This window comes from Mobula hypostoma, chromosome 1 (genome assembly GCF_963921235.1).
Source record: "Mobula hypostoma chromosome 1, sMobHyp1.1, whole genome shotgun sequence".
NCBI classification, from domain to species: domain Eukaryota; kingdom Metazoa; phylum Chordata; class Chondrichthyes; order Myliobatiformes; family Myliobatidae; genus Mobula; species Mobula hypostoma.
In genome coordinates, this window is record NC_086097.1 from 177,736,123 (window position 1) to 177,749,003 (window position 12,881).

Below are 12,881 nucleotides of genomic sequence, written 5' to 3' on the forward strand. Positions count from 1 at the left end.
TTGAAAGGCAGAATAAAACTACACCTTTGCAAATCACTTCAGCATCTGGTGGCCCTTTGATCTCTGTCACAGAGGCCGACATCAGAACGTCCTTCAAGAGGACGAAACCTTGCAAGGTATCAGCCCCGGACAGTGTACCTGAAATGTCACTGAAAACCTTAGGAAACCAAATGGCTGGAGTGTTCAACAACATCTTCAATCTTTCACTATTACAGTCAGAGATCCCCACCTCTTCAAAGGGATATCAATCATGCCATTGACCAAGAACGGCAGGATGAACTGCATCAGTGACTATTGCCCAGCAGTACTCACATCTATTGTGTTGAAGTGTTTTCAAGAGTTGATCACGGCTACAGTTAATTTTCCTACCAGCACAAAAGGTCTACAGCAGGCACAATCTCATTGGCGCTCCACTCGGCCTCGGGCCACCTGGACAAAAGCAGTAGTTGTGTCAGGATGCTGCTTATTAATTACAGTTCAGCGTTTAACACCATCATCATCTCAGTACTAAACAACATGCTTCCAAACCTGGGCCTCTGTACCTCCCTCTGTAACTGGATCCTTGTCATCTTCATTCCCCTTCCTGAAGTCCACAATCCTTGCTCTTGCTGACATTGAGTGCAAGGTTGTTGTTGTGATACCATTCAACCAGCGTATCTCATCTGGGATTTTGCCAACAACAGGTGCGTTATCGGCAACTTTATAGATGGTGCTTAAACTGTGCGTAACCACACAGTCATGGGTGTAGAAAGAGTAGAGCAGTGGGCTAAGTGTACATCCTTGAGGTGCACCAGTGTTGATTGTCAGCAAGGAGGAGATGTTATTTTCGATCACTCGTGGAGTCATTTTCAAGGACTTCTTATAACTCGAGTTCTCAGTGTTAATGTTTATTTGCACATTTGTTGTTTGTCTGTCTCATGTATAGTTCTTCATAAATTCTATTGTATTTCTTTATTTCACATAAATGCCTGCAAGTAAGTGAATTGCAAGTAGTACTTTGATAATAAATTTACTGTGAATTTTGAACTTACATAAATATATAAAATTATGAAAAGAGTAGATAAGACAGGTGGGAAAGTTGTTTCCACTGGTAGATAAGACTAAGGTTTTATTTATTTATTTAGAGAGCTAACGCAGAATGTGCCTTTCTGGTCCTCCGAGCCTTGTTGCCAAGCATCCCACTGATTCAACCCTAACCTAACCACAGGACAACTTACAATGATTAATGAACCTACCAACCAGTAATCTTTGGACTGTGGGGGGAAACTGGAGCACTTGGAGGAAACCCACACGTGCATGGGAAGAACTTACAAACTTTCTTACAGGGGACACTGGAATTGAACTTCAACGCCCTAAACTGTAATAGCGTCGTGCTAACCACTACATGGGCATAGTGCCCTTGGGGGGCATTAGCCTCAGGATTCTGGGGAGTAGATTTAGGATGGAGATGAGGAGGAACTACTTTTCTTAGGAAATAATGAATCTGTGGAATTCCCTGGCCCTGGGAAGATATAGAGGTAACTTCATTACATATATTAAAAGCACAGTTTTTTTCCATAATAGAGGAATTAAAGGTTATAGGGAAATGAGAGGTAGATGGAGCTGAATCTATGGACAGATCAGCCGTGATCTTATCGAGTCATGAAGAGAGCTTTTGTCACATGGACCAAATGGAGTTGGGATGTTATGTTGAGGTTGTTTAAGACATTGGTGAAGCCTAATTTGGAGTATTGCCTGTAGTTCTGGTCACCTGCCTACAAAAGGATATCAATAAGATTGAAAGAGGACAATAAAATTTGTAAGGATGTTGCTGGAACTTGAGGACCTGTGTTACAGGGAAAGGCTGAATAGGTTAGGATGACTTTTTTTCTCTGGAACGTATGTGAATGGGGGGAGATTTGACAGAGGTATACAAAATTATGAAGGGGATAGATAGGGTAAATGCAGTCAGATTTTTCCACTGTGGTTGAGTGAAGCTAGGACTAGAGGTTCAGGGGTTAAGAGCGAAAGGTAAAATATTTAAGGAGAACCTGAATGGAAGCTCCTTCACTCAGGGTGGTGCGAATGGTGGATGAAAGTTCGATTGTAATACTTAAGAGAAATTTGGATAAGGACATGGATGGGAGGGGTATGGATGGTGCGGGTAGATAGGACTACGCGGACTAACAGTTTGGCACAGACTAGATGGGCTGAGGAGCTTGTTTCACTGCTGTGGTGCCCTGAGTCTATACAGGATTCCCTAAAGGTTAGCTTGCACTTGGAGTCAGTAGTAAGAAAGGCAAGTGTAATGTTAGCATTCTCTTTAAGAGGAGCAGGATATAAAAACAAGGATGTAATGCTGAGGCCTTATAAGGCATTGGTAAGACCACTTCAGGAGCATTGTGAGCAGTTTTGGGCCCGTGATCCAAGAAAGGATGTGCTGGCATTAGAGGTTTGCAAGAATTATCCTGGGAATGAAAGGGTTAACATGTGATGAGCCTTTGATTAGATAAGATAAAACTTCATTTATCCCAAAGGAAATTATTGTTACAGGGTTGTTCAGTCAGAAAATATACTTTAAAATACAAAATGTAAGCAGTGAGGTATGAAGAAGAATCCAAAACGTGCATTAAAAAGTAATTAAGCAAAATACGGACATGACAGTGAAACCACATACTTCTATACTTAAGCAGGAGGAGTTGTAGAGTCTTACAGCCACAGGGAGAAAGGATCTCCTGTGGCGTTCAGTGGTCACCTCGGTGGAATCGGTCTGTTAGTAAAGGTGCTCCTCTGTTTGTCCAGTGTGTTATGGAGGGGGTGAGGGGGATTGTCCATATTGCTCTGTAGATGCTCTGGGCTTGTACAAGCCAGAGTCTAGAAGAAAAGGTCCCATTGAAACTTACCAAATATTGAAAGGCTGAGATGGACTGAATGTGGAGAGATGTTTCCAAAATGTGGAGAGTCTAGGACAAGAGGGCACATGCAGAATAGTTCAAAGTTCCAATAGATCCTTTAGTTCAAAGTACATTTCAGTATGTGTATATTATACAACCTTGAAATTCATCTCCTTACAGGAAGCCACAAAACAAAGAAACCCAAAAAAAAGAAAAAGACTGTCAAACACCCAATGTGCAGAGAGAAAAAAAATACAAATTACGCAAACAATGAAAGTAAGCAAATAGCATTCGTGACAAAAGTAAGTCCACAGGTCCAAAACTCAGAGCAGGCCTCAGCCTCAGTTCAGCACGGAGCTAAATAATCATCATGATACCCTTAGGGATGGAGTCCAGAGCAGGCCTCATCCTCAGTTCAGCCTAGAGCTGAGGAAACATAGTGGAGCAGCAAGTAGAACTGGCCCGACCTTTGCCTCTTGCCCCAACACCCTGCCTTTTCAATCCATCTGGCCTGGTTTTTAAATTGTCTAAACATTGGGTCATTCTTCATGTTAGGACCCAGGCCGTGTCACACTGATGTGCTGTGGACCTAGACCCCTCCACCACGGTTTGGCCCATACCCAAACTTTCCAAATCAGCCTCGCACTTAGGTTAATCAAACCTGGCACTCAGTTTAGGTGGACGAATCTGCCTCTCTGCTCCAAATTTGCTCCACTCCACGAGCCCTGACTTTGCATCAAATATGCCTCAACTTTGCCTTGCACCCACGTGCTTCAACTCTCGACTCGGCCTTGCCTCTCCATTGTTTGCAGTGATGGTTTTCATAAATTTTACAAGAGTAAGTGTTATTAATGAAGTACTTAGTTGTATTCTTTGTTTTGTTTGCCACCAGTATGTATTCACTGGGCTTCACCAGTGCCATCTTAAACCAGAAGAACAGACATGAGGAATTTCTTTCACTGATTGGTGGTGAATCTCTGGAATTCATTCCCACAGACAGCTGTATAGTCCAAATTATTAAGTAGCTTTAAAGCAGAAGTTAATACTTTCTTGATTATTAAGGGCATCAAAGGATATGAGGAGAATGTGGGAGATGGGGCTGAGATTTAAAATAAATCAGCCATGATCAAATGACAGATCATACTTGATGGGCTGAATAGCCTAACTCTTCTCTTGTGTCTTCTGGTTTAAGATGAGGGGGAAAATTCCTAGTGGACTGGAGAGGTAGAGATTGCTGGGTATATGGAATGAACTGCCAGAGGAAGTGGTAGAGATGGGTGCAGTTACAATGTTCAGGAGACATTTAGACGGATATGAATCAAATGTATGCAAATGGGACTAGCTCAAGATTTCATGGACTAGTTAGCTGAAGGACCTGTTTCCCTGCTTGTATAACTTTATGACTCTGAGGGTGTTGTCACACTGTTGGGGGGTGGGGAATAACATTGAAAGCTGTTGTTGTTAACTTTTCACCAGTTTGGTGAATTCACTCTGTTCTTTAAGGCTTTATTGCTCTTCTCTACCGTTAACACCGAATATCTGCCTGTTTTCCAGGGCTGAGGATCCATCAGGACCAAATGACAAAGGTAATTGAATCCATTGGCTGATACAACATTCTGTAACTGTAAGGATTAGGCAATCAGAAACTGGCCATGTAAACATCTAATCCTTGCTCTTTCTCTGATGTACAGTATTGTCACATCTCTTTGGTGCAACTGTATTATACATGTACTCCATTGGCTTATAACATCAAGCTTGGGACTCGAACTGTGCTGTCGATTGTGGCCCGATCCATTTCTGGAGATTTCCTCCCATCAACTGTCCAGTATATGCAGGCTCTTGTGTCTCCATTGAATTTTACACATTGTTTTCAGTCTGTTGGTCAGGTTTTGATGTTGGCAATCCAACTACCGCCTCTCTGAGTTACTATAATTATTCTGTTAACTGTCCCTTGACTCTCACCAATTTTACTGATGCACTGCAGAAAGTCCTATCCAGATGCATTGCAGTTTGTAATCGTAACTGCTCTGGCCAGGATAATAAGAAATTGCAGAGAATTGCAAATGCAGTCCAGTCTATCATGAAAAGCAGCCTCCCCTCTATTTACTTAGTCTACACTGTCTCAGTAAAGCAACTGACATAATCAAAGACCCCACTTAACCCAGACATCCGCTATTCTCCCCTCTCCAATCTGGTAGATTTACCAGCATGCTCCACTGGGCCCAAGAACAGCTGTTAAAAGATTTTTGAATGGCCCTCTCATCCAACATAGATGAACTCTTAATCTCTCAATCTTCTTCATCATGGTCTTTTCTCCTTATTTGTCTACCTGCACTGCACTTTCTCTGTAACTGAACACTATATTCTGTATTTTATTATTACTGTTCCGTGCACTACTGTAATATACTTGTGTTTTGGAATGATCTGTGTGGATAAAATGTAAAACAAAACAAAAAGCTTATCAATGTTTCTCAGTAGATGTGACAATAATGAATTAATTGCCAATTACCAAGTTTCTATTTAGTTATCTAATTTTCTTTTCTTTGTAGTCTTGGAATAGGCAAATCAAGATCCCAGAGAAGAATTGGACAGTTTTCAAGAGTGGAAGGGTTACAGGTTACAGAGTTGACAAGGCCAGCAAAGAGGGTGCCTCAGAGCCTTGGCAGTCCATTTTTAACCCAAACAGGGATTCTGCAAAGCAGAGGTTGCTTCAACAAACGAAGATGAGGAACCTTCTGCTGAAAAAGTACCTGAAGCCGATGAACCTGGCATCTTTCCAGCTATCAAACCGGACTCTGGTTACAGATGCAGTTCATGAGGAAAGGAAGAGATTCCTGGCCAGCTTTTGCAAGAAGCTTTACATCAGCAGGCGCAGGCGCTCTCTGAGCCGACTGGTATCTCAGGTTTATGTGGAAGAGAAGCACAAGCTGCTATATTGTGAGGTGCCCAAAGCGGGCTGTTCGAACTGGAAACGCATTCTGATGGTGCTGAGTGGCCTCGCCAAGTCACCAGGCAACATCTCACATGACTTTGTGCACTACAGCAAGCAGCTGCGGCGCCTCGACAGCTACAGTCTCAGGGAGTCCTACGAACTACTCAACAGCTTCATCAAGGTCTTGTTTGTCAGGGACCCCATGGAAAGGCTGGTGTCTGCTTTCCGTGACAAGTTCGAACACCCCAACAGCTACTATCACCCAGTGTTTGGCAGGGAGATCTTAAAAAAGTACAGAGCCAACGCCAGTGCTGAAGCTCTCAGAACAGGCTCGGGTGTGACTTTCAGGGAGTTTGTTCAATATCTCTTGGATCCACATAAGCCCATTGGCATGGACATCCACTGGGAACAAATTAGTAAGCTCTGCTCTCCTTGTCTGATCAACTATGACTTTATTGGAAAGTTTGAGAGTTTGGAGCAGGATGCTAACTACCTCCTGAAGCTTATAGGTGCCCCTGAGGGGTTACAATTCCCAAGTTTCAAAGATAGGCACTCCTCAGATGAGAGAACTACCTCTGCTGTGGTGGAACAGTATCTTGCCCAAATAACCCCCTCAGAGAGACAGCAGATTTATAACTTCTATTATCTGGATTACCTCATGTTCAACTATTCCAAGCCATATCTTTAGCATGGCTTTGGATTGAAAGAGTAATTTATCAACAAAAATCTTTAATATATTTTGTGACACAAAAGTTATTTTAATACTTTTCTATTGGTTTGGTATAACATTCAGTCATTTTGACTCTTCTTGATCCCAGCAGTTAATCTTTGACATAAAAGAAATGGTCAATTTCCTCAGCTGATTCATGAACATTGGCGTTACGTAGCAAAGCTAAACAAGTTTGGGGCTGTGGAGGAAGATGATTGAATCATCTGCTACTTTGGTTTTCTTGAAGCCTGGTCCCAACTAAGTTGGACCATCCAGTTTTGGTATTGATTCTCCCAGATCTGGGGTGAGAATATTCATCACCATTCGTCACAAGTAACAACTTTAAGACGTCGACGCCTTTGGTAGTTAAGTGACTTCTGAACAATCAGTGGCTGAAGCTGAAGCATATCCATTCCAAGGAGGTGATGGGGGCCTCTCATCAGACTCTGAAAAGTAGAACAAAGTAGAGAAAATTGAGGGGACCAGAAGGGTTGACTGGGAATCAAAACCTTACTGTATTCTCCCACAATACTGCTACTGAAAGTTTTTAATGTTTTTCAGGAGGTGGACATACTTCTGAGAGTAGGTGTTGTGCAAGGCTTTTAATGGTATTTCTTAAGTTAACTCTACAGTGCACCTAAGGTCATTGTAGGAATCTTGACATAATTCTACTTGAAATTACAGAATAAAGAACACACTCTGCATAATCTTGTCTCCTTTGGGCTTTGGGCAAGATGGGATGTATGTGAAGGGGTGGGCGATTTCTTTTGAATAACTTGATTCATTTCTCTTGGTTTTTAATACACTTTAGCTTGGCTGAGTGAAATGGAATCGACACCATTGTGGGCCAAAGCGTCTTGTTCTATTATAGAGATAAAAAATGCATAAAGTTCACCAGCATAATGTAGAACAATACAGCACAAGAATGGTCGCTTTGGCTCAAAATGTCCTTGCTGAAAACAATGCCATATTAAACTAAATCTCTTCTGTCTGCACATGATCCATGTGAATGCAAAATGTGAATAAGTTTTGAGATTTTCTCCTGTTGTATGGGAGTAGTGTTGAGATTTAGTCCACAAAACATACCTGAATTTTCTTACTCTTTTAAGAAGGAATGTGGAATCAGAATTGGATTCACATTTATTATCACTGACATAGTGAAACTTGTTTTATAGCAGCAGACAGTGACAGAATTTACTGTAGGAGTAGAGTAGTTGGCTAAACATGCATCCTTGAGGTACACCTGTGTTGATTGTCAGCGAGGAGGAGATAATATTACTGATCCACAAAGACTGTGGTCTCCCGATGAAGTCAAGGTGCCATTTTCAGAGAGAGGTACAGAAGCCTATGTTTTGAAGCCTGTTGATGAGTGCTGAGGGGATGATGGTGTTGAACCTCAAACTATAATTGATAAACAGTGGCTTGACGTATGTATGCTGTTGTCCAGATGCTCCAAAGTCAATGGAGAGCCAGTGAGATTATGTCCATTAGACCTGTTGTGGTGGCACACAGGTTGTGGGAGGTGTTGGTCCAGAAATTTGGGAAATATTTAGCTGGTCAGGGAGCATTTGTGAAAGGAGCAGCAGAGATGGGTTTTAGGTCAGTGGCCTTTCATTAGCTGCTGAAGACTTTTCAGCATTTGGGTTTTCTGACCCTTTCCTTGGCTGGAAAATGAAGAACCTCCATCCACCTTGATAGTATTGTTGGGTAGGGTTGGGCAATTTCACTTGGGTGATCACGCGTGATGCAACATGAGATTGTAGCATTTAGACATTGTTTACAAACTGACTGAAGCATTAAAAATTCAAAAACTGCAGGTGCTATAAACCTGATGTAAAACCAGAAAATGCTGGAAACTCTCAACAAGTCTGGGAGCATCTGCAGGAACAAAACAGCCAATGCTTCTAGTCAAAGATCTTAATTGTTCCCTAATTACTGTTAAGCATTTAAGAATCATTTCATGTGACTGTGCTTTAAGTGACTGTAGCGTTTGGTGGAGAAAGTACCAGCAAGCAGTATGTCTGGAAGGAAATGGTGGTAGAAATGTTGACAATCTGTATGCATTCTCATTAATAAAATACCTATGTTGATTGTCCTACACTCTTTATACCTCTTTTTCCAGCAGTATTTCTTTTGCTGATTGTGGAGTCCAATCATGAATCTTGATGCAGGGTTTCAAGATGACATTTCATCACCCCCCCCCCCCATAAATGCTGCTCAAGCCTTTCAGTTCTCCAGCAGATTGTATATTGCTCAAGATCCCAGCATCTGCAGTTCCTTGTGTCTCCAGTGTAACAAGGAGGGTAGGACAACTGGAAACAACCAAATGAAAACATCACACGAATGCAACAGAGTTGCTATCACAGAAAGTTGGAGTCACAGTGAGGATGAACACCACCTCAGACTGCCAGATGCCATCACAACCCCACCCCACCCCACCCCAAACCACAGGTAACCAAATCTGGAAAAACTGGCACCAGTTCAAGAAGGCCACTTGTTTGATTGAACTATATATGGAGTGACTAGAGCTGGATCCTTAACACCAATGCTTGGCAACAAGCCCCGGGAGAGCTGAGGCCAGTTATGGTTAGATCTGAAGATCAATTGACCTGGAGAGGGAAGTGATAGAACGGGCTGAATCTATTTTGACCATGAACTGTCCATTCACATTAATCCCATTTTATTCTCCCCACCTTCTCATCTTCTCTCTCTAGATTCTACCACTCAACCACATACTAGGAGTAATTTACAGCACCCTATTAACTCACAGTAACAGGGAGAACCTGCAAACTCAACGCATGAGGATGGAACACAATCTCTGGAGCTGTGAGACAATGGCAGCTCAGACCCAGATTAATGTGGTGGCGAAAGGCCGAGATGGAGGGGATGTGGGCTTTCAGATGAGATGTTACGGTCACGTTTATCGTCACTTGCACAAGTACACATATGCACAGGTGCAATGAAAAACTTCAGCTGCAGCAGCATCACAGGCTCAGGCACTTCTGACTTCTCAAGTAGACATAACAGTTCATATCAGTGCTGCTCATAAGACTGTTGTGTTCACTTGCCTATAACTACTGATGAGACCCAAAGCCAGACAATAGAATGAGGTGGAATTTGAAGTACCCTTTATTTGGTAAACTACACCAGTCTTAAAACTCAGTCCAATCTCACACCGGCCATTACGACTATTTAAAAGGTTTACCCCAGAAAAATTGAATATTTGATTGGGATAACAACCAGTCAGCCTGGGATTGGATTCAGCTGACCACTAGGTGCTGATCGTTTTGGCTCACCACAACAAAGAAATATGAGCAGAGTTAAGCCATCAAGTCCATCGTGTCTGCTCTGTCATTCAATCACGGCTGATTTATTTTCACTCTCAACCCCATTCTACCACTTACGATGCCCTGATTAATCAAGAACCTATCAGCTTTAGCTGTACATATACCCAATGACATGGCCACAGCCATCTGTGGCAAAGAATAGCACAAACTTGCCCATCGCTTTGGTAGAGATATTCCTTCTCATCTGTCTGAAGGAACAGCTATTCTAAGGCTGTGCCCTCTGGTCCTAGACTCTCCCACCATTAAAAACGTGCTCTTCCTGCCCATTCAATCTAGGCATTTCAATATTCAGTAGGTTCCAATGAGATTTCCCCTTCATTTTTCTAAACTCCAGTGTGTACAGGCCCAGAGCCATAAAACACTCCTCACAGAAACATAGAAAATAGGTACACATGTTCAATACTTCAATAGATCCATTTAATACCAGAGAATGTATACAATATATGACCTGAAATCCTTACTCTGGGCAGACAACCTTGAAACAAAAAAGCCCAAAGAATAAATGACAGTAAAAAGATACAATAACCCCAAAGCCCCCTGCCACCCCAGGCACAAACAGCATCAACCCTCTCTTGCCCCTCACCCCCACAAATTCTAGCATAGAGCATCAGCTATCCCACCACCCACCATGATAGTAACAGCAAAGTCCTCCAAAGAGAGACCATGGTCTACAGTACATCAAAGACTAACTGTTCACACCACCATTTTCGACATCCAACAGGCTGGCTCTCCCTCCCCACCCTCTTACCCCTCCCCATCCCCATCCCCCTCACCCTACCCCTCTCCCCCTCCCTATCCCTCTCCTCCCTCCCCCCTCTCACTCGCCCTCACACCCTCTGCCCCTACCTCCCACCTCACCCCACATCTCCCCCTCCTCCTCCCCTCTCTATATCACTCCTTCAATCTGAAGTGCTGCTTCTTATTTCGAGTGAGAATCAGCAACTCTCACTGTCCATAAGCCCGTAAGGCATAGGAGCAGAATTAGTCCACTCAGCCCATCCAGTCTGCTGTGCCGTTCCATCATGGCTAATCCTGGATCCCACTCAATCCCATACAGCTGCCTTCCTGCCATATCCATTGATGCCCTGGCCAATCAGGAAACCATCAACTTCCGCCTTAAGTATACCCACAGACTTGGCCTCCACTGCAATCTGTGGCAGAGTATACAACAGATTCACTACCCTCTACCTTTTAAAAAAAAATCGCCCTTACCGCTGTTCTAAAAGGTTGACCCTCAGTTTTGAAGCTGTCCCCTTTAGTTCTGGAACCCCCAACATAGGAAACATCCTCTCCACATCCACCCTATCTAGTCTTTTCAATATTCAGTAGGTTTCAATGAGATCCCCACATATTCTTCTAAATTCCAGTGAGTACAGGCCCAAAGCTGCCAAATGCTCCTCGTAAGTTAACCCCTTCATTACCAGAATCATCCTCATGAACCTCCTCTGGACTCTCTCCAATGGTAATACATCCTTTCTGAAATAAAGAGCCCAAAATCATTGAGAATACTCAAAGTGCAACCTGACTAGTGTCTTATAACGACTCAGCATTGTCTTCTTAATTTTATATTCTATTCCTTCGAAATGAATGCCAACATTGCATTTGCCTTCATTGCCACAGAATCAACCTGTAAATTAACCTTCTGGGAGTCTTGCACCTCTGATGTTTGAACCTTCTCCCCATTTTGATGATAGTCTGCACTATTGTCCTTTTCCCAAAATGCATTATCATACATTTCCAATACTATTCTATTTGCCACTTTTTTGCCCATTCTTCCAATTTGTCTTAAGTCCTGCTGCAATCGCATTGCTTCCTCAGCATATCTACCCCTCCCCCACCCATCTTTGTATCATCCACAAACTTTGCCACAAAACCATCATTTCCATTATCCAAATCATTGACAAGCAATGTGAAAAGTAGCAGTCTCAATACTGACCCCTGAGGAACACCACTAGTCACCCAGAAAAGGCCCCCTTAATTCCCATTTGCTGCTTCCTGCCTTTCAGCCATTCTGCTATCCATGCCGGTATCTTTCCTGTAACACCACAGGATTTTATCTTGTTAAGCAGCCTCATGTGTGGCACCTCATCAAATGTCTTCTGAAAATCCAAGTAAATGACATCCACTGCCTCTCCTTTGTCCACGCTGCTTGTTACTTCCTCAAAGAACTCTTAACCAATGGTGTTCCACAGGGGTCCGTGTTGGGGCCGCTTCTTTTTACATTGTACATCAACGATTTGGATTATGGAACAGATGGCTTTGTGGCTAAGTTTGCTGACGATACGAAGATAGGTGGAGGGGCCGGTAGTGCTGAGGAAACGGAGAGTCTGCAGAGAGACTTGGATAGATTGGAAGAATGGGCAGAGAAGTGGCAAATGAAGTACAATGTTGGAAAGTGTATGGTTATGCACTTTGGCAGAAAAAATAAACGGGCAGACTATTATTTAAATGGGGAAAGAATTCAAAGTTCTGAGATGCAACGGGACTTGGGAGTCCTCGTACAGGATACCCTTAAAGTTAACCTTCAGGTTGAGTCAGTAGTGAAGAAGGCAAATGCAATGTTGGCATTCATTTCTAGAGGAATAGAGTATTGGAGCAGGGATGTGATGTTGAGGCTCTATAAGGCGCTGGTGAGACCTCACCTGGAGTACTGTGGGCAGATTTGGTCTCCTTATTTAAGAAAGGATGTGCTGACGTTGGAGAGGGTACAGAGAAGATTCACTAGAATGATTCCGGGAATGAGAGGGTTAACATATGAGGAACGTTTGTCCGCTCTTGGACTGTATTCCTTGGAGTTTAGAAGAATGAGGGGAGACCTCATAGAAACATTTTGAATGTTGAAAGGCATAGACAGAGTGGATGTGGCAAAGTTGTTTCCCATGATGGGGGAGTCTAGTACGAGAGGGCATGACTTAAGGATTGAAGGGCGCCCATTCAGAACAGAAATGTAAAGAAATTTTTTTAGTCAGAGGGTGGTGAATCTATGGAATTTGTTGCCACGGGCAGTAGTGGAGGCCAAG

The 12,881-nt window shown here is 42.9% G+C and overlaps 1 protein-coding gene across 2 annotated transcripts in view; it reads left to right on the forward strand.

Annotated features, from left to right (window-relative positions):
- Positions 1 to 8,604, forward strand: part of LOC134352785 (carbohydrate sulfotransferase 9-like) — a 75,225-nt gene extending 66,621 nt beyond the window's left edge. For both annotated transcript variants that reach the window (XM_063060255.1, XM_063060245.1), the window contains 2 exons: positions 4,428 to 4,459; positions 5,423 to 8,604. In XM_063060255.1, coding sequence (XP_062916325.1) covers positions 4,428 to 4,459; positions 5,423 to 6,493 — 1,103 coding nt within the window. In that variant the 3' untranslated portion in view covers positions 6,494 to 8,604. The remainder of the gene's footprint in view (positions 1 to 4,427; positions 4,460 to 5,422) is intronic.
- The last annotated feature ends 4,277 nt before the right edge of the window (positions 8,605 to 12,881 follow it).